The sequence below is a fragment of the Hylobates moloch genome, unplaced genomic scaffold, assembly GCF_009828535.3.
Source record: "Hylobates moloch isolate HMO894 unplaced genomic scaffold, HMol_V3 SCAFFOLD_11, whole genome shotgun sequence".
In the NCBI taxonomy this organism is placed as follows: Eukaryota; Metazoa; Chordata; class Mammalia; order Primates; family Hylobatidae; genus Hylobates; species Hylobates moloch.
In genome coordinates this window covers 98,245,436-98,270,847 of record NW_026652286.1, presented here as the reverse complement: position 1 = coordinate 98,270,847, position 25,412 = coordinate 98,245,436, and the positions used below count along the sequence as shown (strand labels likewise).

The 25,412-nt window shown below is 40.7% G+C and overlaps 1 protein-coding gene across 4 annotated transcripts in view; it reads right to left on the bottom strand.

The window, feature by feature from the left end:
• Positions 1-246: 246 nt before the first annotated feature.
• STT3A (STT3 oligosaccharyltransferase complex catalytic subunit A) overlaps positions 247-25,412 on the bottom strand; it is a 30,218-nt gene continuing 5,052 nt past the window's right edge. For 3 of the 4 annotated variants that reach the window (XM_032167822.2, XM_032167823.2, XM_058446674.1), the window contains 15 exons: positions 20,279-20,400; positions 19,469-19,614; positions 18,173-18,263; positions 16,379-16,485; positions 15,647-15,811; positions 13,819-13,999; positions 12,252-12,407; positions 10,336-10,427; positions 9,114-9,269; positions 8,686-8,874; positions 7,662-7,778; positions 7,441-7,543; positions 3,014-3,202; positions 1,448-1,563; positions 247-799 (listed from right to left, as the gene is read on the bottom strand). In XM_032167822.2, coding sequence (XP_032023713.1) covers positions 761-799; positions 1,448-1,563; positions 3,014-3,202; positions 7,441-7,543; positions 7,662-7,778; positions 8,686-8,874; positions 9,114-9,269; positions 10,336-10,427; positions 12,252-12,407; positions 13,819-13,999; positions 15,647-15,811; positions 16,379-16,485; positions 18,173-18,263; positions 19,469-19,614; positions 20,279-20,400 — 1,969 coding nt within the window. In that variant the 3' untranslated portion in view covers positions 247-760. Of the gene's footprint in view, positions 800-1,447; positions 1,564-3,013; positions 3,203-7,440; positions 7,544-7,661; positions 7,779-8,685; positions 8,875-9,113; positions 9,270-10,335; positions 10,428-12,251; positions 12,408-13,818; positions 14,000-15,646; positions 15,812-16,378; positions 16,486-18,172; positions 18,264-19,468; positions 19,615-20,278; positions 20,401-23,711; positions 23,802-25,412 lie in introns of all 4 variants that reach the window. The other variant, XM_032167824.2, reaches the window with a different exon arrangement.

The window sequence follows — 25,412 nt, the reverse complement described above, 5'->3', positions numbered from 1 at the left end:
CTGAAAAGCTCCATTTCAAATCGATATGTATGATTATATTTAAGCTGATTCAAAAACACCTACTGACCATCAAGCTCTATATGTAATGCTGGAAGAGTTTCTTCCTCTCCATTGATAAACCAGTAATTTCACTGTTTGTCTTGAGTCTTCAAAACTGCCGATTTATAAAGTCAAAGAGCGTCTAAGGATAACAGACATTGAGAACAGAGACATAGTAGCCCAGAAAGGCACTCTTCTAGTCCCACATTTATTCATTCAATAAAAATTTATTGAGCCACGCTGTTTGCAAGGAATTGTTCTAGGTGCTGCAATGCAAAGAGTATGACAAAACTGTCTGTAAATATAGGATCTGAATTGGTCTTTGATAGTTTTCCTGATTTGAGAAAGAAGTCTCTATTTGGCTAATTTAGGGAGCTAAGAGAATTGACAAGGTCTGCTTATGTCCTTCTGGCAGCCTAACATAGCTTTTGCCTTCCTCAAATCAGTTATAAGTCAAAACAAATAAGGCACATTTTTAAAAAAAATTCCCCCCTTTAATCGACCAAAGTAAAGCCATGACATTTCATTTGGTAACCTGTTTAGAATTATAAAAATCATTTCATTTGGCCCAGCCCATACTGCCCAGGACAAAACTTCCAGACAATTCTGATGCCATCCAGTTTTGTTCTTACAAACTGCATACAAAAAAAAAAAAAAAAAGTCTTCAACGTCCTAAATGTGATGTGCTCAGTGCGAAGCATATCAGAGCTGGACGTGACATTTATGTCCTTGACAAGCCTCGATTATCCAGGTCCTTTACCTGCAACATAAACATGTCAGTTTAATATTTACAATCAGATCAACTTTGGAGAAATTTTCTACTAAAATGGATTCACCCAGAGTGGGCAGGATTATGTTGGGTTCTGCAGCCTGGTTTAGTGCTGTGAATACACAAGCACTGATTAGAGACTAGATTCTCTCTGCTTAGCCTTTTGGAATACCTCTGTGAAGAGCAATATTACTGATCTACCCTCCACATAGATCAAGGGTTCTCAATCTTTTCTTATATGAGAGATATACTCCTATGTGGTTCTATGTGACTCTATATACCTTAAGTTCTTCAGAGAGAGAAGAAAATGCAGTTAAATATAAACATGTGAACTTTTTCTCTATTTCCTACACTCTCCCCACTCGTGAGCCTGATAATCACAGAAACTGGTTGAGTCAAGCCCCAGATGGAAAAGTATCACTGCAACAACTACCAAAATGATGGCAGACTGGGATCATCTACTCTCTAAGAACAATCTAAAATAAAAAGTAAAATTTTCAGTGAGTTTGCAAACTACTTTTCAAACACAGATGTCATGAGAAATTTCCCTATTTGAGAAATATGTGGCCCATTTTATAAGCACTGAAACCAATCTGCAAAAATAAAAGTTTCTTTCTGAGATGTATAGCATCTGCTTACCTTGTATATCCTGACCAGCCAATGTTCTGTGGTATACGCTTCCTCCAGGACATCAAGCTCAAAGTCTTTATTCCCAATCTCGGCATTTCGGACACGGTCAAAGCCCGGAGGACGCTCTAGAGAGGGATGAAAAAGAACACACTTCTTTCTACAGTGCTAATTTCCTAGAGACAGTATATGGATTCAGTAAACCATCTACTAACTGAATGATTATTCCTCAGCCTGCAATTTGGTGAGAGTAGAGCCTGCAAAAAAGGGCATCAGGTAGTAAGGGCAAATCAAGTGTTACCCTAACTTAAGTTCTATGCAAGATGATGCTTGCCAGTCAATGTCTTATCTCTGATAAGACAGACATAGGGAGCTGACTTCCAAGGCCCTCTATTCCTGAGGATTGTCATTCAGAGCCTCTAATACACTAGCAACCCTTGCATGGATCAGAGAAAAAAGCCTACCAGAAGTCAAAGACCTGCATTCATGTCAGAAATTCTCCCTAGTGCAGAACCAAGAAATTGAAGTCAGAAGGAGAGACTTAACCTAATCAAATAATTCTCAATATAGTCATCAGAAGATACGAAAAGTCACTTTCTTACCCCTTTGTTCCTGTCTTCACTGTAATACCCTTAAGGACAATAAAAAGTAATGGTCAAAAGCACAGAATTTGGAGCCAGTCTTTGTCAGTTCGAATCCTGACTCTGTCATTAATTATGTGACACTAGGCAGTTAAATAACCTATTTGTACCTCAATTTCCTCATATATAAAATAACAGGCCGGGTGCGGTGGCTCATGCCTGTCCTGTAATCCCTGCACTTTGGGAGGCCAAGGTGGGTGGATTACTTGAGGTCAGGAGTTCGAGACCAGCCTGGCCAACAGAGTGAAACAATGTCTCTACTAAAAATACAAAAAAAAAAAAAAAATTAGCTGGGGATGGTGGAGCGCACCTGTAATTCTAGCTACTTGGGAGGCTGAGGCAGGAGAATCACTTGAACCTGGGAGGTGGAGGTTGCAGAGAGCCAAGATCGTGCCACTGCACTCCAGCCTGGGTAACAGAACAAGACTTCATCTCAAAAAAAAGAAAAGAAAACAAAAATAACAACAGCTAGGTGCAGTAGCTCATGTCTGTAATCCCAGTACTTCAGGAGGCCATGACAAGAAGATTGCTTGAGCTCAGGAGTTCCAGACCAGCCCAGGCTACACAGTGAGACCTCATCTCTACAAAAAGTTTAAAAACAGCCAGGCATTGTGGCGTGCACCTTAGTCCCAACTACTCAAGAGGCTGAATCAGGAGGACTCCTTCAGCCCAGGAAATCAAGGCTGCAGTGAGCCATGACTGCACCACTGCACTCCAGCCTGGGTGTCAGAGCAAAAACCCTGTCTCAAATAAATATACAAACAACAAAAATAAAGATAATATGACAATAATATCAGTATATGCCTTTTGGGTTGCTGTGAGGATTAAATGAGTTAACAGACACAAAGCACTTACTAGTGCTTGGCATATGGAAAACACTGTGTATTAGTGATCACTATTATTACTACTGTTATTAATATTATTATGAATCACTCACTGGCTTCTGTGTAAACCTGTCCAAAGCGATAGTAACACATCTTGTACATGAGGCAGTTGAGCAGCACTGGAGAACCTTCACGGTCTACACGGAACTCCCCAGTTGGAGTATAATAGTCATTCTCCTTGATATGTTTGCCTGTATCTGTGCTCCCTCCAATCCGGACCATCCAAAGAAACTTGTTGATATCTAGGAGAAAAAAAAAAAAAAAGAACTGCTGCATCACAAAGGTTGCTGGAGTTAAAGCAGGTTACTGTTTCTAAGAAAATTCCTCAACATTTTTTTAATGGGGATTGGTATCATTTAACTCTAATTTGTAAAAATAGTGAGGACAACATATGGGCAAAGCATTTTTCGTCAAAATATACAACTTTTCTGAGAAATTATTATACTCCTGAAATCCTACGCTACTAGTCCAGACTTAAGCCACAACTGAAATTGGTCCTATAGATTAGCTAGGGCTAGGCTATCAAATATAGTTGCAATTAGCTACATATAGCTGCTGAGCCGCTGAAATGTGGCTAGTCCAAATTAAGATGTACTGTAAGTATAAAATACAGACTAGAAGTATGAAATACACATTAGATTTTGAAAAGTTAGTAAAAAAAAAAAAAAAAACCCAAAAGGGGGTATACTGGTTACATGTTAAATTAAATAATAATGTTTTGATATGACTATTCAGTTAAATAAAATTATTAAAATTACTTTCACCTGTTTCTTTATACTTAGTTTGATGTGACTAATATAAAGCTTAAAATGATAATGTGGTTTCCATTATTTCTATTAGACAGTGGGCAGGACTGATCTAAAGAGTAGTAGCTTTACCAAAAAGGTAGACAAGACATGAGTGTTCTCCTTCTTGACCAACAGTTGCATAATTATAGACCTCCAAAGCATGTATATGAGAAGTCAACATTTCTGTGTCAAACACACTCCCATGCTTAATAAATATTGACACTACCATCAACTCATGATATCTCTTTTAGGGTTCATCATTTACTGTATTGCTTGCACAGGCCTTAGGGAAATCAGTTGCTACATGTTTCACTGGATGGTTAGTATTAAAAATATTTCTAATGCATAAAAAAAGATAAGATTCCTATTGCACTACTGCAAAGAGTTCGAGGGGATATTACGGTGGTTAAGAACAGACTCTGGATCCAAACTGCCTAAGTTTGAATTCCAGCACTGCCAATTCTAGCTGGGTGACCTTGGGCAAGTTATTTAACCTCTCTGTGCTTCAGTTTTCTCATCTGTCAAATTAGAAAAATAAGAGTATCTACAACAATAGGGCTGTTACTATGAGTAACAACGGGTAAAGCATTTAATAAGTTGTTTGTCACATGGTAAACATCCAATGAATAATATTACTATCTCGTTCAGTGTCTGCATTCTTATCTTCATATGACAAATGGAAAAACTGAGGCACAGAGACTTGCCTAGATCATAGCGCCAGAAACAGGAACAAAAATAAACCCCCAGAACATCAGCTCAGCTATCATAGAACAATAGTATTGTAGCCGCGTGACAGGTATGTCTGAAGCAAAAACCTCATAAGCTCTATGAATGGAAGAGTGAAAATAATAGGAATGGCCGGGTGTGATGGCTCACACCTATAATCCTAGCACTTTGGGAGGCTGAGATGGGCGGATCACTTGAGCACAGGAGTTCAAGACCAGCCTGGGCAATGTGGCAAAATGCAATCTCTACAAAAGGTACAAAAATTGGCCGGGCATAGTGGTGTGTGGCTGTAGTCCCAGCTACTCAGGAGGCTGAGGTGGGAAGATCACTTGAGCATGGGAAGCAGAGGCTGCAGTGAGCAGACATCGTGCCACTGAACTCCAGCCTGGGTGACAAAGTGAAACTGTCTCAAAAACAATAATGATGATGATGATAGGAACTGCATCAAGGACAGCCCATTGTTCAAAAGATATGGTTGTCTACAAAAAAAGAAGCTGGGCCAGGCCCAACTTTTCTTATTTTTATTATGCCTCTCAAATGTTACAGAACTCCTATTAGTAAAGCCCAATTAATAATTTGACCTTGAAAAATAAATTCAGTGTAACAAATTAATCAAAACAGTTGGCCTTCCATATCTGTGGGTTTGACATCCATAAATTCAACAAACCTCTAATCAAAAATATTCACAAAACAAAAAAATAGATGACTGCATCTGTAATGAAGATTTTTCTTGTCATTGTTACCTAAACAATACAGTATTAACAACCATTTACCTAGTATTAGGGATTAGTATTACAATCTAGAGATGATTTAAAGTATATAAGAGAATGTGTGTATATTATATACAAATACTAAACCATTTTATATAAGGGACCTGAGCATCCACAAATTCTGGTTATCCTGGTGAGGGGTAGGGGTGGGGTGGGGGTGTCCTGGAAACAATCTCCATGGATACAGAGGGACAACTACACTATCTTCTTTTATGATCTTCACATACATGTTTCCATGGATCTAGACAGTAACAGTGTTTTGCATTTTTCTTTTTTCTTTGAGATGGAGTCTTGCTCTGTCACCCAGGCTGGAGTGCAGTGGCGCAATCTCAACTCACTGCAACCTCTGCCACCCGGGTTCAAGTGATTATCTGGCCTCAGCCTCCCAAGTAGCTGAGATTACAGGCATGTGCCACCACATGTGGCTAATTTTTGTGTTTTTTTTAGTAGAGACGGGGTTTTATCATGTTGGGCAGGCTGGTCTCAAACTCCTGACCTCAAGAGTCTTCCCAAAGTGCTGGGATTACAGGCATGAGCCATCACACCCGGACTCTGCATTGTTTTTTAATGGTTATCATATTATCTTCTTTAAAAAATAAAAAGTCTAACTTATATATCCCCTCCCACCAGAATATCAAAATTCACAAATGCGCTGGGCGCGGTGGCTCATGCTTGTAATCCCAGCACTTTGGGAGGCCGAGGCAGGCGGATCACGAGGTCAGGAGATCAAGGCTACGGTGAAACCTTGTCTCTACTAAAAATACAAAAAATTAGCCGGGCGTGGTGCGGGCGCCTGTAGTCCCAGCTACTCGGAGAGGCTGAGGCAGGAGAATGGCGTGAACCCGGGAGGCGGAGCTTGCAGTGAGCCGAGATTGCACCACTGCACTCCAGCCTGGGCGACAGAGCGAGACTCCGTCTCAAAAAAAAAAAAAAAAAAAAAAAAATTCACAAATGCTCAAGTCCCTTATATAAAATGGTATAGTATTTGTATATAACCTATGCACATCTGTCCATATACTTTAAATCATGTCTAGATTACCTATAATACCTAATACAGTGTAGATGCCATGTAAATAGTTGTTATACTGTATTTTTTATTTGTATTTTTATTGTTGTATTATGATTTTTTTTCACAAATATTTTCCATTTGTAGTTGGTTGAACCCACAGATGCAGAGCCCATGGATATGGAGGGGAAACTGTATACACAGTATTTAGAAATATGCACGTAAGTACCAGAAGAAATAGCTGCAGGAATAATAGCTTCTGGGGACTGATGTTAAGGGGACTTAGATTTTCGGGCAGTGAACTATCACTTTTTATTATAAACCTTCAGAACTGTTTAACTTTTTTTTTTTTGAAACAGTCTCGCTCTGCTGCCCAGACTGGAGTCCAATGGCGCAATCTCAGCCCACTGCAACCTCTCCCTCCTGAGTTCAAGCGATTCTCCTGACTCAGCCTCCTGAGTAGCTAACACTACAGGCATGTGCCACCACGCCTGGCTAATTTTTGTAGAGACAAGGTTTCACTATGTTGCCCAGGCTGGTCATGAACTCCTGATCTCAAGTGATCTGCCCGCCTCAGCCTCCCAAAATGCTGGGATTACAGGTGTGAGCCACCACACCCAGCTGTGAACTACTTAACTTTTTAAAGTATAAACAGGCATTACATTAACTTTTAAGGCAGATAACTATATTTGGATGTTTCTTCTAAAAATCTTTGTGCCAATAATCATAGGGCACATGGTAACCTCCACTTTACACATACTTTTATTTATATATATTTTATATATATATATAATGTTCTCTTTTTTCACATGCTGTCAGGCCATATAAAACATTTCTAAGCTGGTCAATGATTATATGGCTCAAAACTACTAAAAAAATGCTAATTCTTAAGTTCATTGTCACGAGCCTTATGTTCAGCTTGGTTTTATTACTGGTTGTGGAACTACTTCTATGCCTTAGACAATCATATAGCATGCTGTACCTACACAAGAATTGTTTATATTTATGTCCTCTTGTTGCAAAAAGAAAAAAATCAAAATACCCAAACCTTAGGTTGCAAATACTTAGGAACTTCCCATGAAAGAAAAATATCTTAGTAAAATATTAGTAAAAGTACAGAAAACTAGGATATTCATCTAGTTTTCTTAGAATCTATGTCCTGCAGCTAGAAACAGAATCAAGTATATTACCATCAGAGGAATACCCAGTGAGGCCTCCAAAAATGACCAGCACATAGCTGACATCAAGCTCCCTCATGATCTCATAGGCTTTTTCCTCTGTGGACGCCATTGCCTGGAAAAACAAATGTGCAATTCTCAGAGCAAAATCCGAAGTCATGTGATCCCCTCATGCAGACACATTCCCCACTATACCTTGCACACCAAACACTCCAAGATCCCTTTTATCTTACCTGCCCTACTCGAGAAATATGGGTATTATTCCATGTGTTATTGTCCACTAAAATTGTTCGATTTGCCATAGCTGTAATCTGATAGCCATAATCCCACCAGGACATGACCTTCGCATCCTGAAAGTAGAATGGGAAATGGAAATAACAAGCTTCTCACTGTCTCTAAAAATCAAATGCAACACAGAAGGAATCTTTGGTCTGACAGAAGTGACACCTGGCTAACTAATCAATTTCTTCACAAAGTAATGCATGTCAAACCAGAAAATAAATCCTGGCACCTGGTCTTCCATTTATATACAATAAAATCTCAGCACAAATAACAAACCAACATTCCCAACACTTCATCCCAGGTCACTTTATACAAACATAATGGGGTGGGAGGTGTGGGAGACTGTGCAATGTAGCCACATCAATAGCCTAGTGTCATTAGACAATTTTTTAAAATAACCTTTTAACAGAATTGCAAAAATCACTTATTATAAAGATGCCGTGGAAACTCAAATCACAGGATATGATGGACAAGAATTAAGAGACTCTTAAAAGTTTTTATTCCTAACAAATTGTCTCAGAAATGATATTCCTAATAGTTATTGTAAAGGAAATCATTTCAGATTCTCAAAAGGTATAAATTAAAATGTTAAAAGCAGTTATCATAAGGTGATCACTTTACACAAGATTTATATCTTTCTTCTTTATTCAATTTTCTGATTTTTCTAAAGTGAACATGTATTATTTATCTATAACTTTTTTCTTCTTTTACAACTGGGATGTTCTACCTCATGTTAAAAATCATCATATCAATAAAAGTGTCCATGCAAAGTCTAGATAATTACTAGTAAGAGTAACTATAAAAGGTCCCTGAATTGAATGGAGGTTCACCTTTAAGGCTTATTCAAGACTAGAGTTGCAAAGTTCCAATTTCACCAAGCTTTCCACCCATCTAAAAGCTGTATGATTCACTGTAACATCAAATGTCTCCCCCTTTGCCCCTAACCCACAATTCCCACTCCTCCCAAATCTTCACCTCTGGAGTATTGTGACGAAGCCAATAATATGCTTCTCGGAAGTCATCAAATATGATCCTACTGCCATCCCCACCACGGGCAGATAGTACAATGGACGGAGAAGAGTAGGCCTCGCTGGTCACCCAGGTTGAATGAAAGGTGTAGGTGATGAGAAAGAAAGCCATGACCAGTATCATCCCACTTGCCACCTAAACAAGGAAAAAGAATTAATTGTGTAGTTAACCAGACTAAATTCACACAACACAGGACAACTTCTTAGACACACTCATATAGATGAGATTGATCAAAATAAGTCAGAGGCTATATGAGTTAATTCTGACCACCTAGGACAGTGCTCTACTTTACTCTTCCCACCCCCTGCTGCCCACATACACACATACACACACACACAGAGTTTCCCAAGTCTACTCTTAACATTGCTTCTCACTTCATTCTTAATAGGGTAGGTAGAATCCTGTTGCTTCTTGCTCTTCTTGTCTGGACGACTTATGTCCAGATTCTTCATGTATGTGGACAGCACCTGGGAGACTCCAATGCCAGAGAGAATGCACATAACAGGTGCCAACACTAGCATTAGACGCACCTAACAGAGACAGGAAGCATGATCAGTCTAATCAGTGTTCCACAATTTACAGATTTCAGCCTATTAGTAGATCAAGACATCAGTTTAGGGGTTTTCATCAAACATGACTTCCATAAAAAGTGAAAGAGAAAATACTTGAAACAGTTACAGTAGAAGTATATATTTCTTAAACTTTGTTTCAATTATATGCATGTACATATATATGTGCGTCTTGAAGAATAATATAAAGTATATTTCCTAACTGTGGTTTGAGACCAAAAAAGTATGAGAAACACTATTTTACTACAATATATAAAATCTCTCCTCTCTTTTTTCTTGTCATCATTCCCTAAACAATACAGTATTATCAACCATTTACCTAGTATTAGTTATTAGTAGTACAATCTAGAGAGGATTTAAAGTATATAAGAGAATGTGTGTATTCTCAGTGGCTCATGCCTGTAATCTCAGCACTTTGGGAGGCTGAGGCGGGTGGATCACCTGAGGTCGGGAGTTCAAGATCAGCCTGACGAACATGGAGAAACCCCATCTCTACTAAAAATACAAAATTAGATGGGTGTGGTGGTGCATGCCAGTAATCCCAGCTACTCGGGAGGCTCAGGCAGGAGAACTGCTTGAACCCAGGAGGCAGAGGTTGAGGTGAGCCGAGACCAAGCCACTGCTCTCCAGCCTGGGCAACAAGAGTGAAACTCTGTCTCAAAAAACAAACAAAAAAAAATCAAATCCCTCCTCTCTTTTAACGATCTAGCACTGGGTAATACTCCCATGCCTTCAAGAAAAAAATATCATCTCCCGTTTTAAGACACTCAGGGTCATATTATCCAACAAAGTGCAAAAATGCTTCTATAATACAAAGTTATGAATCCAAGAAAGTTGGACCCCACAACCAGAATGTATGAGTGTCCCATACGTTCCTGGAAAGGATCAACAACTTACAACTCATTCCCTCAAATGCTCAGAGGGAAGCATGTGCACAATCACCAGTACTTTCTGAATTCTGCCAGGCAGATAAAAAAGCACCTCAGAGTTAGAGTGAAAAAGTCTACCAGACTGAGGGCATCCTCACCATTACAGCTGAAAAGTACATGCTGGTCACACCATACATGATGATAAAAATCCGGGCATCAGACAGGTTGCTAAAGCAGTAATAGAGGCCAACTACAAAAGAGGGAAGGAGAAATAAACAGCTGAGTCCTGTAGGTTGAAACCTACAAGGTAAAGGCATCTTCATTATATGACTGGATGATTCCACACATTTAACCCAGCAATTCCACTTCCAGGAATTTACCCTAAAAAAACAATCATAGAAACATGCAAAGATGTTTACTACAGCACACTTTAAAGTAGCAAAAGAATCAGAAACAACCCAAATGTCCAAAAACAAGGAGCTAATTATAGTATATTTATAAAATGGAATATATTAAAATATTGCTGCATGAGATTATGGACTACTTGCCTTCTTACACATCTTGATACATCTCTGTACTTAAAAAAACTAGTAAATGATATATTTTAAGTATTTCTATAAAATAATAATAAGTAACAGAGAAATTTGATTCTTTATGAAGTGAAAAAAATCAGGGAAAAAAACTATGATCTCATTCTTATTTGATAAATATACGTCAAAATGTTAACAGTGGCTAGAGACAGGTAGTGAGAACTCCTTAATATTTACCTTTTTTGAGATGGGGGTCTTGCTGTATAACCGAGGCTGGTCTCAAACTCCTGGGCTCAAATAATCCTTCCACCTCAGCCTTCCAAGTAGCTGGGACTAAAGGTGCACACTACCATGCCCAGCTAATTTTATTTATTTTATATGTGTGTATGTGTGTGTGTGTGTGTGTGTGGGTATGGGTGTGTGTGCACATCATGGTTTTTTTTTTTCTTTTAAGTAGAGACAGGGGTCTCGCTATATTGCCCAGGCTGGTCTTGAACTCCTCGCCTCAAGCAATCCTCCCATCTCATCCTCCCAAAGTGCTGGGATTACTGATGTGAGCTACAACTCCAGGCCTGTTCTTGTTTTTTTAGATGTGGGTCTCCCTATGTTGCCCAGGTTGATCTCAAATTCCTGACCTTAAGTGATCTTCTCACCTCAGCCTCCTAACTGGCTAGGATTATAGGCATGAGCCATTGTGCCCAGCATCTTTTTCTATTTATTTATATATTTTTTTACAATACACAAATTACTTTCACAATAAGAAAAAAGTAAAAGTTGGCCAGGCACAGTGGCTCACGCCTGTAATCCCAGCACTATGGGAGGCCAAGGTGAGCAGACTGCTTGAGCCCATGAGTTCAAGACCAGCTGGGCAACATGGCAAAACCCCATCTCTACAAAAAAAATAAAAAAATTACCCGGGCATGGTGGCGTGCACCTGTAGTCCCAGCTACTCAGGAGGGTGAGGTGGAAGGATGGCTTGAGCCCAGGAGGCAGAGGCTGCAGTAAGCTGAGATCGTACCACTGCCCTCCAGCCTAGGCAACAGAGAAAGACTCTATCTCAAAAAAAAAAAAAAGAAGGTAAAAGTTATTTTTTAAGAGAAAAAGACCACTAACACTGGTAAATTCTAAAACACATCTGGATTGGCCAGAAGATAAGAGATTGATGAGGCTTTACAATCAGCAGTACTCATTATGGGATTTCAGTACTGCCAAGAGGAAAAACAAGGGTAAAGGGGAAGGAGTACGATAGAAGTACTCAAACAAAACAAAACAAAACCTGAGTAAAAATTATGGTTAAGTTTTAACTTATAACACAAATGACAAATGAACAGAAAACTGTGAGGCTGAACTTGCCAATATCTACAACTGTTGAACTTCTGACTTCTGCTCAGCTTCATACATGAGAAAATTTGCTTAGCCTTCCTCTGTATTACACAACATAAACAGGCAAAGAAAAACAAAACACGAATGAGGGTAGCTTGCAAATTTGGAATCAAATCATGATTCTTATAAACAAGGCCATTTCAGAACACAAGGCCACATACCTGGAAACATGAAGACGAGGAGCTGCAGGTCAAAATAGTATGAGGACCAGGTCGTGGGCTGATGCTCAGACACAGAAGCAATGATGGGGATGTTGTTCTTAGCATAAGAAGGATCCAACAGTGAGTAGAAACGCCCCGTCCAGGGAGATATTTTTCCTAGCAGCAAAGAGGCAATAAATATTCCATACACACTCTTCAAACAAACATCTGATCCAAATTAATCACAACTTCCCATTTTAATAAGATTCTCAGTGACAGAGAAGGATTAGGTTTTTGCTTAATTGCCACCAATACTTAGAGTTTCACTCCTTCCTTTCTTTCAAACCTGAGAGTACTTTTGTCAGCACTGCCAGCAGAATAAAGCCAGGCTGTATAAAAACTTGGAGAGAAGAATAGAGGCAGAAATGCTACCTGAAAGGGTTTTAGGCCAAATTTGGTCAAACCAAGGCCAACTGTAGAGATCATATCAACTATATCCTCGAGTCCTGCTCTGAATTAGTCAATAGGTAGACTTGAGCAAAATCAAATTAATCTCTGAGAAATCAAAGTAGGGAAAAAGAGGCCGGGCGCGGTGGCTCACGCTTGTAATCCCAGCACTTTGGGAGGCCGAGGCGGGCGGATCACGAGGTCAGGAGATCGAGACCACGGTGAAACCCCGTCTCTACTAAAAATACAAAAAAAATTAGCCGGGCATAGTGGCGGGCGCCTGTAGTCCCAGCTACTCGGAGAGGCTGAGACAGGAGAATGGCGTGAACCCGGGAGGCAGAGCTTGCAGTGAGCCGAGAGCGCGCCACTGCACTCCAGCCTGGGCGACAGAGCGAGACTCCGTCTCAAAATTAAAAAAAAAAAAAGTAGGGAAAAAGAAGGAAAATTTGGCTTTCCAACCAACTAAACAGCCATGATTTAGTTTTCATGGGATTAGATGAGTGCCACCTTGGAGGATATGGTAAGCAATATAATGACTTCTCCCACCCAACCAATAGGAAAGAAAAAGGAGAAAGATTCGCAAGGTAACATATAGTCCTTTCAGCAGGTGTGATTAAGAGCAGCTCCAACGAGACATTTTCTGCTATGCTGAATCCAAACACTAGGCTGAAAAGTGGATTGAATGTAAAATTGTGGGATTGTATATGCTTCCTATGAAAAAAGAAATAAGAAAATAATCTTTTGTGTTCAGAAAATACCCTGTCTTTTGGAGTTTATTCTATGTCTGTACCCATTTGCATTTAATAGTAAAAGCTCTGAGCCTGACCGGATGCAGTGCTCACGCCTGTAATCCCAGCAATTTGGGAGGCTGAGGCGGGTGGATCACCTGAGGTCAGGAGTTTGAGACCAGCCTGACAAACATGGAGAAACCCTGTCTCTACTAAAAATACAAAATTGGCCGCGCGTGGTGGCGGGCACGGTGGCGGGTGCCTGTAATCCCAGCTACTCAGGAGGCTGAGGCAGGAGAATCGCTTGAAAGGCTGAGCTGAGATCGCACCACTGCACTCCAGCCTGGGCAACAAGAGCGAAACTCCATCTTAAAAAAAAAAAAAAAAGAAAAAAAGCTGTGAGCCTTCCCTACCTGTCAGCATGAGGAGAGCTCCCACGGTGAGAAGGACAAAGCCTACCAGAGAGATGACGCTCCGGAAAAGAACTTCAAATTGTTGTGGATTCAACTTGCTGCGCAGGTAATCCACAAAGGCATGGATCTGGCAGAGACCAAAGACCCCAAAGGCTGCCATGTGCTCTGATGAAAGGACAGGCTGTAGGTAAAAGGATATATATGTTAACACTAAGGAAAAAAAATGAGTAAGTCCAGTGCAGGCCTGCATTATTCTTATCTAGTTCAAACCAAATGGTCAAATGAGTTCTGAGGCCCCAAAGGAATCAGGGCCAATCTAGGGAAGGGTTTAATTCACCAGCCATATTTTCTACAGAATATTTGCAGCCCCCTAAAGCATAAGATACACTATCATTATCACATCTCTGGCTTTTGCTCAGGTTATTTCCTTAGCCTAGACTGTAATTTTCCCCAAATTCCCATCCACTAAAATTCTCATCATTCAAGGTCCAACTCAAATATCATCTCTTCCTAATCTGCCAAACTGAAATCAATCACTCCTCTCTATGTTCCATATCACATTAGTTCTCTTCTAGCACTTAATCATTCTTTGCCTTAGATTGGTGGTTCTCAAATGCTAGTGGGCATCATAATCACCAAGGGGGTAGGAGTGTTAAAACACAGATTGCTGAGCCCCACATCCAGAGTTTCTGATTCAGTAGGTCTGTGTTGGGGCTCTAGAATTTGCATTTATTTCTAACAAGTTCCTAGCTGCTGCTGCTGCTGGTGATGATGATTCAAGAACCACACTTCCAGAACTGTAGCCTATCGGATATAGACAACTGCATGTATTTCTTTCCCTGCAAGAAGACCAAAACTGCCTTAAGGACTATGACCATATTTTTATTCTTTTTACATGTTCAAGTGATTAGCAAACTGCATATACAAATGCTTTTCAACTTATGATTGGGTTACATCCCCATAAACCCATTTTAAGTTGAAAATATCTTAAGTAGAAAATGCATTTAATACACCTAGCCTATGGAACATCACAGCTTAGCGTAGACTACCTTAAACATGCTCAGAACATTTAACATTAGCCTACAGTTGGGCAAAATCATCTAACATAAAGCCTATTTTATAATAAAGTGTTGAGAATCTCGTGTAATTTATTGACTACTGTACTGAAAGTGAAAAACAGAACGCTTGTATGGGTACTGGAAGTACGGTTTCTACTCAATGCAGATCACTTTCACACCATTCTAAAGTCAAAAAATCGTTAAGTCACACTTCATAAGTTGGGAACAATCTGCAGTAGGTGATCAGTAAAGAAATACTTGTTGACCTCTAGATAAGGTTTGCACTTTCATGATAATTTCACAAGAGAAATCAAACACACCACATTATTCTTTGATTTAACAGTTGTCTGTTAACCCTGTGGAGCAATGTGGTTAAAGGTTTGTGCTTTACTTCCTGAAGCACTTACAATTAGATGCCATTAAGATTAGGATTCTCTGCTACTACATGGGGTCATCTGCATTAAAAGGACTGGAAATTTTAACTTTGATCACTCATCTGAACTCAACTCAACTCAATATCCCTCCCCTTCCCACAAACTTAAAGCCAAAGTAAGAGCTGTGGAATTCAAACTCCACGGAGCAAATATTAGCACACTCCCGGATGCAAACTTTAATGACCAGTAATTCTGTTGCTTCAATTAACACAAGTAGTTCAATATAAAGGCTGTGAATAAGTCGTACTATTCTTAACAGAATCTAAGATAAATCAGTCTAGTTGGGGCTGCATAGAAAAAGTAGCAGCTGAAAACCCTACTCAGTCAAGGGCTCACCTGGAAACCCACAAAGGAGATCTGCATAGAAAGTATAGTGCCCAGGCAGTAAACAGTACAGTAGGCCACGTAGATCCGGTGGGAGAAACGGCCTGTGAGCATCAGCACCAGGACGTGGAGAGGAATCAAGTTGATCAGGAACACATAACCTCCCCATGACGAGACCTATGATGGAATAGAAAAAAACAGTTCCTTTGAGTATGCCTCCTCAGACCACCACCACTATATTGTAGGATATCACCTGTGACTTGTTAAAGAACACTTATAGTAACTATAACTTTATTTATGCCAAATGGCTTAAAGAGTTCAAATAACTGATTTTTTTTTTTTTAACCAGGAAAATCAAGTCCTTACATGTACAGGTCACACAAAATAAAAAAAATTTTAAAAAAGAAAATATAAAATCAAGTTCAAACCCATCACTGTAACTCAATCCCCTGCTCCCTTGTGGTTGCTGGTGTCATGATCACATAACGAGAGGGACTCAAGCCTCAGAATTAATCTAAATGCAATCTACTGTAAGATCATACAGAGGATTTAGGGATATGTGAGCAAGTAGAAGCAATTAAGGAAGTCTACATGTATATGTAAGTATGAACAGAAAAAATATACTGGAAAAGAAAAAAATTTAGGGGAACCTACCAGAAAAGAAAGTTGGTAAAACAATAAGTACCCACAGGAAATACCGTATTGAGAGAACTTTAAAAATTAAAAACATGTAGAAAAAGTTACCATGTAGAAATAAGCAAGGGCACACTTAGCTGCCCAACAGATGGAACCAGTCTTTACTGCCTTGATCCACATGTAGTAGGTGAGTAGCATGCAAAAGATGGCAATCCCTGCAGAAAGGACACACCAAAAATTCAACAAGAGGCCAGGCTAGTATAGTCATTAAGAATGCTGTTCTGGAACAGACTGCCTGGATCTACTACCAAGTAATAGTGTAATTTTAGGCAAATTATTTACTTCCTTTTGTTTCAGTTTCATGTAAGAAGAATATCTACTTCATAAAAGTGTTCTGAAAACAAATATAATTAATGCCTGTAAAGCACTTAGAAGAGTACCTAGCATATAATAAACATTAAGTAAATATTGGCCATTATTGTCATTCTTTCCAAGCACTGAACATCCTGCTAGTATAGTTCTAAAGACATCTTATACTATCATTCATCATCCTGCCTCTACGTCTTAACATATAATACTCATGCCCCAATTGCCCCTTTCCTTGATATCTCCCTAATGAAGTCTCAACTTCAGGACCCAGTTGACCCTCAGCCACTTCCAAAAAGCCTTCCTTGATTCCCGAATCTGCTTTTGTTTTTTTTTTTTTTTTCTTAAAAAAATAAAAATAAAAACAACAACAACAACAAAAAAAACAGGGTCTTGCTCTATTACTAGGCTGAAGTGCAGTGGCAATCACAGCTCACTACAGCCTCAACCTCCCAGGCTCAAGTGATCCTCCTACTTCAGTCTCCAGAGTAGTTGGGACTACAGGCACATACTACCATGCCCAGCTAATTTTTGTATTTCTTATAATGACAGGGTTGCCCAGGCTGGTCTCAAACTCCTGAGCTCAAATGATCCACCCACCTCAGCCTCCGAAAGTACTGGATAACAGGGCGTGAGCCACCAAGCACAGCCCCAAATCTCTCCTTTCACTACATTCCTGAAGTACTCTGTTCAAATTTTTATCATGGCACATAGTACTATCTCCTGTCACTGGAGTTATATTTATATGTCCATTTTAATCTTCCTTAATAGATGATGGGCCAATATAACCTTATTCATTATCTATCTCTTTAATTTCTTATAATTATGCACAAAGCTATCTTATTCATTATCTAACACTTAATACTATGTTTTCCCAATAACATTAAACAAATGTATGTTGAATTGAAAATAAGTCAATAAGTCATTAAAATTTTAAGGACATCTATTCCCTTTATGTAGGAAAATAAAGCAAATGATTATAATGTTAAAACAATAGTTAACTATTTTATGACTGCAGAGATGAACCAAAGACTTGTAAGAAAAGTTACCAACTACGGGCCGGGCGCGGTGGCTCACGCTTGTAATCCCAGCACTTTGGGAGGCCGAGGCGGGCGGATCACGAGGTCGGGAGATCGAGACCACGGTGAAACCCCGTCTCTACTAAAAATACAAAAAATTAGCCGGGCGTGGTGGCGGGCGCCTGTAGTCCCAGCTACTCGGAGAGGCTGAGGCAGGAGAATGGCGTGAACCCGGGAGGCGGAGCTTGCAGTGAGCCGAGATTGCGCCACTGCACTCCAGCCTGGGCAATAGAGCGAGACTCCGCCTCAAAAAAAAAAACAAAGAAAAGTTACCAACTACGTTTCTGGAAAGGATGATGGGAAGAGAACATGAGCTTGTCCAAGATCCGTTCCTGCCCATTTCTAATCTTCTCACCCAGTTACCATTTTTATTATTGCTAAACCATAGACTGCACTTTGTGAAGCTCTGTTGGATAATGAGGTGAGAAGATCTTCTTCAGCATTTTAAAAGTCTTACCTTCATTATCATAGGAGCCAGCCACAGATCGGGAGATATATCCAGGAACTACAGCAATCATGGCAGCAGCAAGAAGCCCAGCCCCTGCATCCTATAAGAAAAAAAGGTAGTAAGACTTTAACACCAATACAATGCTGAGAAAGAATAGAGGATCCACTAGTCCATTCTCTTTATAAGGGGCCCAGAAAACAGTCCAACAATTTCGAAGGTAGATGTGAGATGTTAGAAATGCTAGAAATGCTCACAGCACAAGAAAGCTAAAAACTTCATGACCAATTCCCCATGATGACACCAAACCTGACACTGAAAACACATATGCTGAGGACAGACAAATCAAGTGAGATGTCAAACATCAATGCTGTCCCAGAATGGGCTGTTTGGCTACCAATCTCCCCAAGCTTGTAAGTCTCTACCCCTAACAATATCTGTACATCATTGGAACACCAGTCACACCTCTAAAAGCCATGCAAGGACAATCAAAGGAAGAAAATTATGATTTCAGTTAAAAACCCAAGAAAGCTAAGTGATAATCCACCTAAACTGAAGACGCCAGGAGCTTAGGCAATAAAGCTTAAATATCACCAGGCACCCTTTGAGCTCAGGAGAAAGGAACAGATATAAGCCACATTCCAAAAAAGTAAAGACATGTCTGTTGAAAGAGTCAAATTTGGGAAAGGGCAGCAAGGAGAAGGATGAAAAAGTTTTCCAAACTAAATTCAGGCTTCCCAAACCCCCTACTAGTTTATCACCTCTCAGGTATCTCTCTAACACCACAGCACAAACTAAGAATAGCACCTAGGGAGCCAAGGTCAGCAACGCTGAAACCTGGAAGAAGAGAGTCAGCGTTATGGAGTCTACTACGGAAGCCAAATGGCTTAAGAATTTTAAAATAAAAAAAAAATTTTTTTAAATCAACAAATGATTGCTGAGTACATTCCTGGTAGGAAAAACTAACCATTTTGGAATGTTTCATGTAGTGTTTTTTTCCTCTCCCTTACATTGTGAGGACTTCAAAATCCAAACCTCACATTTTGCATTTAAATGTTTTTTTCTTCACGTAGCAATTTACATTTCACTTTCAACTGTACTCTCATAAGGACAAACAGTTGCTAATGATAAAAAAAACACATATTCCAGAAAGGGGTTGGAATGAACCCAATTAATCTGGCCCAGTAAAAGCTGTCTTTACCCTCTGGCTCCCTTCCTTTCTAAGGCTCTGTCCCCCACCCTCCAGCATTTATTAGAGAGGCTCAATAACATTCATTCCCAAGCCTCCTGTCACCCCAAATCCTTCACCTTGAGCTCTTTGGTAAGGTGGTACGTGACGATGGTAGTGAAGGAGGAGAAGAGAGGGGCCAGGAACACACAGACATTCCGAATGTCGATGGTGATGTGGAAAAAATGGAGTACATGGTAGATTGCAGCAGAGGTGATCATTAAACCTGTAACAGGAAGAAGAAACTCCATTAGGTTGTCGTACCAGAACTTACGGGAAAAAGAAAGGGAAAATCCCAGATACAATAAAGTGACTATGTTAAAGTCTTAACAAATCACCAGAAATACTAACATAGCAACTGCAGTAAGCCTATAAATTTCTCTCCTAAGGATTCAATCAGAAGTCTAGAATGTATAAAAACCACCCATCTCCACTCTACTACAAATGTACTCCTGTTTATATAAGATGCACTTTTAGGAACCTGTAATCAGGATGAAATTACAAGTGTCACAAGACAAAGCTATTAGAAATAAAAGAAACTGCGCGGTGGCTCAAGCCTGTAATCCCAGCACTTTGGGAGGCCGAGGCGGGCGGATCACGAGGTCAGGAGATCGAGACCACGGTGAAACCCCGTCTCTACTAAAAATACAAAAAATTAGCCGGGCGCGGTGGCGGGCGCCTGTAGTCCCAGCTACTCAGGGGGCTGAGGCAGGAGAATGGCGTGAACCCGGGAGGCAGAGCTTGCAGTGAGCCGAGATTGCGTCACTGCAAAAAAAAAAAAAAAAAAAGAAAAAAAAAAGAAAGAAATACAAGAAACTGGTTCTCTAGCATACAAATATTTGTTTTTGTTTGTTTGTTTGTTTTTTTAAAAACACATCTGGTCTCCTTACCTGGGTAAATTGTTCCTCCAATGATTCGTCCCAAAGGGTACCAGGCCCGGTCATCAAACCAGTTATGGAATTTATAAAACCCCTCTTCAGCCAGGAACCTGGTAGTCCGATAATTAAAGTACCTATAGCAAGAAATAAACTTTGTTGTAAATTTGTGGTGAATTTTGCTCCTCAGGATACACCATTGAGAAATTCGGCATTACTCAATGAAAAATCAGTTTAGCATCAAATATTATGCCATGAAAATCATTTCACACTACCATAAGTCTGTTTACTTCTATCTCCATGCTTGTCTCAACTAAAGCACTGCTTCTCTCATAAGGAAATGAGCCGGGTGCAGTGGCTCACGCCTGTAATCCCAGCACTTTGGGAGGCCGAGGCAGGTGGATCACAAGGTCAGGAGTTCGAGACTAGCCTGACGAACATGGTGAAACCCCGTCTCTACTAAAAATACAAAAATTAGCTGGGCATGGTGGCACGTGCCTGTAATCCCAGCTACTCAGGAGGCTGAGGCAGGAGAATGGCTAGAAGCTGGGAGGCGTAGGTTACAGTGAGCCGAGATCGCCACTGCACTCCAGCCTGGGCAACAGAGCAAGACTCCGCCACAGAAAAATAAATAAATAAATAAAAAGGAAATGAAACTGGAGCCTACGCCCCGTCTGGGAAGTGAGGAGCGCCTCTGCCCGGCCGCCCCGTCCCTCTGCCCGGCCGCCCCGTCTGGGAGGTCTACCACAGAGGCCAGAAGCAATGTGGGGGCTGGGCATGGTGGCTCACTCCTGTAGTCCCAGTACTCTGGGAGGCCGAGGCGGGTTGATCACTTGAGGCTGGGAGTTCGGGACCAGCCTGGCCAACATGGCGAAACGTGAAAAATTACAACTGACAAACCAACCAACCAACCAAGCGACGGCAAGGCAGGTCTACCCTGGAGTCATACTCTAATTTTTTCTATTTTCCTCCCTTTCTGATCCTTTATCCCACTTTCTTTTTCTTCCTCTTCCTTCTCCTTCTTTGTCAAATAGAGGATTGAGTTGTTATCATTGATCCATGCAAAGTCCCTCTCTCATTTATTTTCTTTAATTCCCACCCCCCATTTCTATTCCCGGTCTTCCCATGTGCAGCCTTCCTAATATGTTTGATATGCATATTTTTGTTTGTATGTACTTTTGGAGAATGTTTATTGTTTTGTGTGCAAAAAAAAAAAAAAAAGAAACTGGAGCCTAACATTGTAACAAAGCAATCAAATGGGATACTTCATCAAGCTGACATGTGGTAAGCATTAGGACCGGTCAGAGAATTCAAGCACCATGAAGACAAAGCCACTGAGATGTGGGCACCAATAGATTTTGGCTTTTTTTTTTTTTTTTTTTTTTTTTGAGACGGAGTTTCGCTCTTGTTGCCCAGGCTGGAGCACAATGGCACGATCTTGGCTCACTGCAACCTCTGCCTACGGAGTTCAAGCCATTCTCCTGCCTCAGCCTTCTGAAAGTAATTGGGATTACAGGCGCTCGCCACAACGCCCAGCTAATTTTTGTATTTTTAGTAGAGGCAGGGTTTCACCATATTGGCCAGGCTGGTCTCAAACTCCTGACCTCAGGTGATCCACCTGCCCTGGCCTCCCAAAGTGCTTGGATTACAGGCATAAGCCACCATGCCTGGCCAGATTCTGGCTTTCAAGTGACAGGAACATATTTTTAAAAATCTATACTGCACACAAAGACACATGAATAATTTCCAGTGATGAGAATCTTTAAAGATGTTGGTATACCATTATATGCAGGATGAAAAAATTTTAACCTACTTCATAACACAACTTTCTTAATCAGTGTTTAAACTTTTAACAAAGTCTACTCATGTGGTTATCTAAAATGCTTCTTATGTCACCTATATAGTAGCATAAAAATATAGATTCCAGCCAGGCATGGCAGCTCATGCCTGTAAGCCCAGCACTTTGGACGACTGAGGCGAGAGGATCACTTAAGCCCAGTTCAAGACCAGCCTGGGCAACACAGTGAGACTCCGTCTCTACAAAACATTTTTTAAAAATTAGCCAGGCATGGTGGCACACACCTATACTCCCAGCTACTCAGGAGGTTGAAGTGGGATGACTGCTTGAGCCCAGGAGGTCAAGGCTACAGTGAGCCATGATCGCAACACTGTGCTCCAGACTGGGCAACAGAGCAAGACCCTTTCTCAAAAAAATATAGAAAGATACACAGATATGTAGACCACATGAAAAATATTTGATATAAAATGCTTAAGAGCTATAAATGGAAAGACAGTTCTTTAGGCCCAAAATATATAAGTCCTTAAGTTTCTTATTTAAAAAGAAAGAAGGCTGGATGAGGTAGCTAACACCTGTAATCCCAGTACTTTAGTAGGCCAAGGCAGGTGGATCACTTGAGCTCAGGAGTTCAAGATCAGCCTGGGCAACATAGCGAGACCCTGTTTCTAAAAAAAAAAAAATACAAAAATCAGCAGGACTTAGTGGCACACGCCTGTAGTCCCAGCTACTCAGGAGGCTGAAATAAGAGGATCACCTGAGCCCAGGGAGGTTGAAGCTTCAGTGAGCCCTGATCATGCCACTGCACTCCAGCCTGGTGACAGAGCAAGACCCTGTATCAAAAAATAAAATAAATAATAATAATAATAAGGCCAGGCGTGGTGGCTCACTCCTGTAATCCCAGCATTTTGGGAGGCCAACGCGGGTGGATCACCTGAGGTCAGGAGTTCGAGACCAGCCTGACCAACATGGAGAAACCCCGTCTTTACTAAAAATACAAAATGAGACAGGCGTGGTGGCACATGCCTGTAATCCTAGCTACTTGGGAGGCTGAGGCAGGAGAATCACTGAACCCAGGAGGCAGAGGTTGTGGTGAGCTGAGAGTGTGCCATTGCACTCCAGCCTGGGCAACAAGAGTGAAACTCCATCTCAAAAAAAATTAATAATATAATAAATAAAAATAAGTAAGAGGCCGGCGTAGTGGTCCATGCCTGTTATCCCAGCACTTTGGGAGGCAGAGGTGGATGGATCGCTTGAGCACAGAAGTTTGAGACCAGCCTGTATAACATGACAAGACCCAATCTACAAAAAATACAAAAATTAGCCAGGCGTGGTGGCGCGTGCCTGTAGTCCCAGCTACTCGGTAGGCTGAGGTGGGAGGATCACTTGAGCCCAGGAAGTTGAGGCTGCATGAGCCATAATTGAGCCACTGAACTTCAGCCTGGGTGACACAGCAAGACCCTGTTTCCAAAAAAAAGGAAGACAGACAAAAATAAACAAAAAGAGTCTCAAACTAGAGACAGTTTAATTACTATGGATAATCATGACTAACCGTCCTCTCTGCCCACCTCTCTAACCCTATTTCCTCCTTGGTCAGTCAAGTTTTGAAAGCTGAAGTAAACAGAAGCAACAGATGGCAGAAATCTCTCTTACTGTTTGTCACTGATGTTATTTTGGTGACTGTCAGAAACAGAAGAGATGAGGGTTGCAGACATCAGTATGTGTCAGAATTGTGTCCTTTACCTACCAGTAAGAGAGGCAGAGTGACAGAGGAAGTATAAGTTAGTAGGAATAGGTCTGGACTGCGTTCACCACTCTGGGAATCAGTTTCCTCCTCTGCAAAAGGAAGTGTCAAGTCCCTTATGGTCCCTAACAGCTCTTGACGACAAAGCAGATGCTCTTGCATTCCCTGATTATCTAACATCAATTTGTTCATTCAGAGGGTCTGAGAAAGAAGCCTAACAGATTGGGATCGAGAAACAAAAGGAGGCTGGGCATGGAGGCCCATGCCTGTAATGCCAGTACTTGGGGAGGCTGAGGAGGGAGGATTGCTTGAGCCCAGGAGTTTGAGACCAGCCTGGGCAAGATAGTGAGACTCCATCTCTACAAAAAATTTTTAAAAAATTAGCTAGGTATGGTGGCACATGCCTGTGGTCCCAGCTACTTGGGAAACTGAGGTGGGAGGATCACTTGGGCCCCACAAGTCAAGGCTGCAGTAAGCCGTAATCACACCACTGCACTTCAGCTTGGGTGACAGAGTCAGACCCAATCTCAAACAAAAAAAGAAAAAACGAAAGGACATGTTTCCTCATTCATGAGAAAAAATATAAACTGAATTTGGGAGGCCCCAAACAGAATATTTGTAATGCTTCCAAAATGCTTTCAAATATCTACACAAAACAAAATTATAAATTTGCAAATAGATGCAGGCATTTTCAATCAATACTCCACAAGATTGAATATACTGTTTTTAAGATATCAATAATATTTCAAGAACCTATGATTTTGGCCCTCCAAATTTGTTATAAGCCTTAACTTTAGGCAATATAACACAGTGACTGCAGTCTCTGGAGTCAGACAAACCAACATTCAAATCATGGTTTCTCCATGTACTGAATAAGCAACCTTAGATAACCACTCCCAGCCTGAGTCTCCTCATTTCTTTTCTTTTTCTTTTTTTTTGAGATGGAGCCTTGCTCTGTAGACCAGCCTGGAGTACAGTGGCACGATCTTGGCTCACTGCAACCTCCACCTCCTGGGTTCAAGCGATTCTCCTGCCTCAGTCTCTAGAGTAGCTGGGATTACAGGCACATGCCACCATGTCCAGCTAATTTTTGTATTTTTAGTAGAGATGGGGTTTTACTATGTTGGCCAGGCTGATCTCGAACTCCTGACCTTGTGATCCGCCCGCCTTGGCCTCCCACAGTGCTGGGATTACAGGCGTGAGCCACTGTGCCCAGTGGAGTCTCCTCATTTCTAAGAAGGGAATAATAGTACCTACATCTTAAAGGGTTGCTGAAAGGATTTAGAGATAATCTGCAAATTGGCACTTGGAACAAAGTAACTGCTAGTTATTAATACCACTAAGGACTTCCACTATATCTTTTTCATCTAATGAACAAAATTCCTAATCAAACTGATAACTTCGAGTTTTTTTCATCACCCTAGAATTTAACTAAGAAGCCCAACTTCTATCACATAAATTGCTAAACAAACAAACAGCAAAATGTCATGAATCTCAAGTTTATCATTTGTGATTCTCTTCTGAGCCTGGAATACACACCAGGACCCTTTCCTTCAATCTGCATCACAAACTTTTACCAAACTGAGCAGCCAGAATTCTCTTAGCCTAGC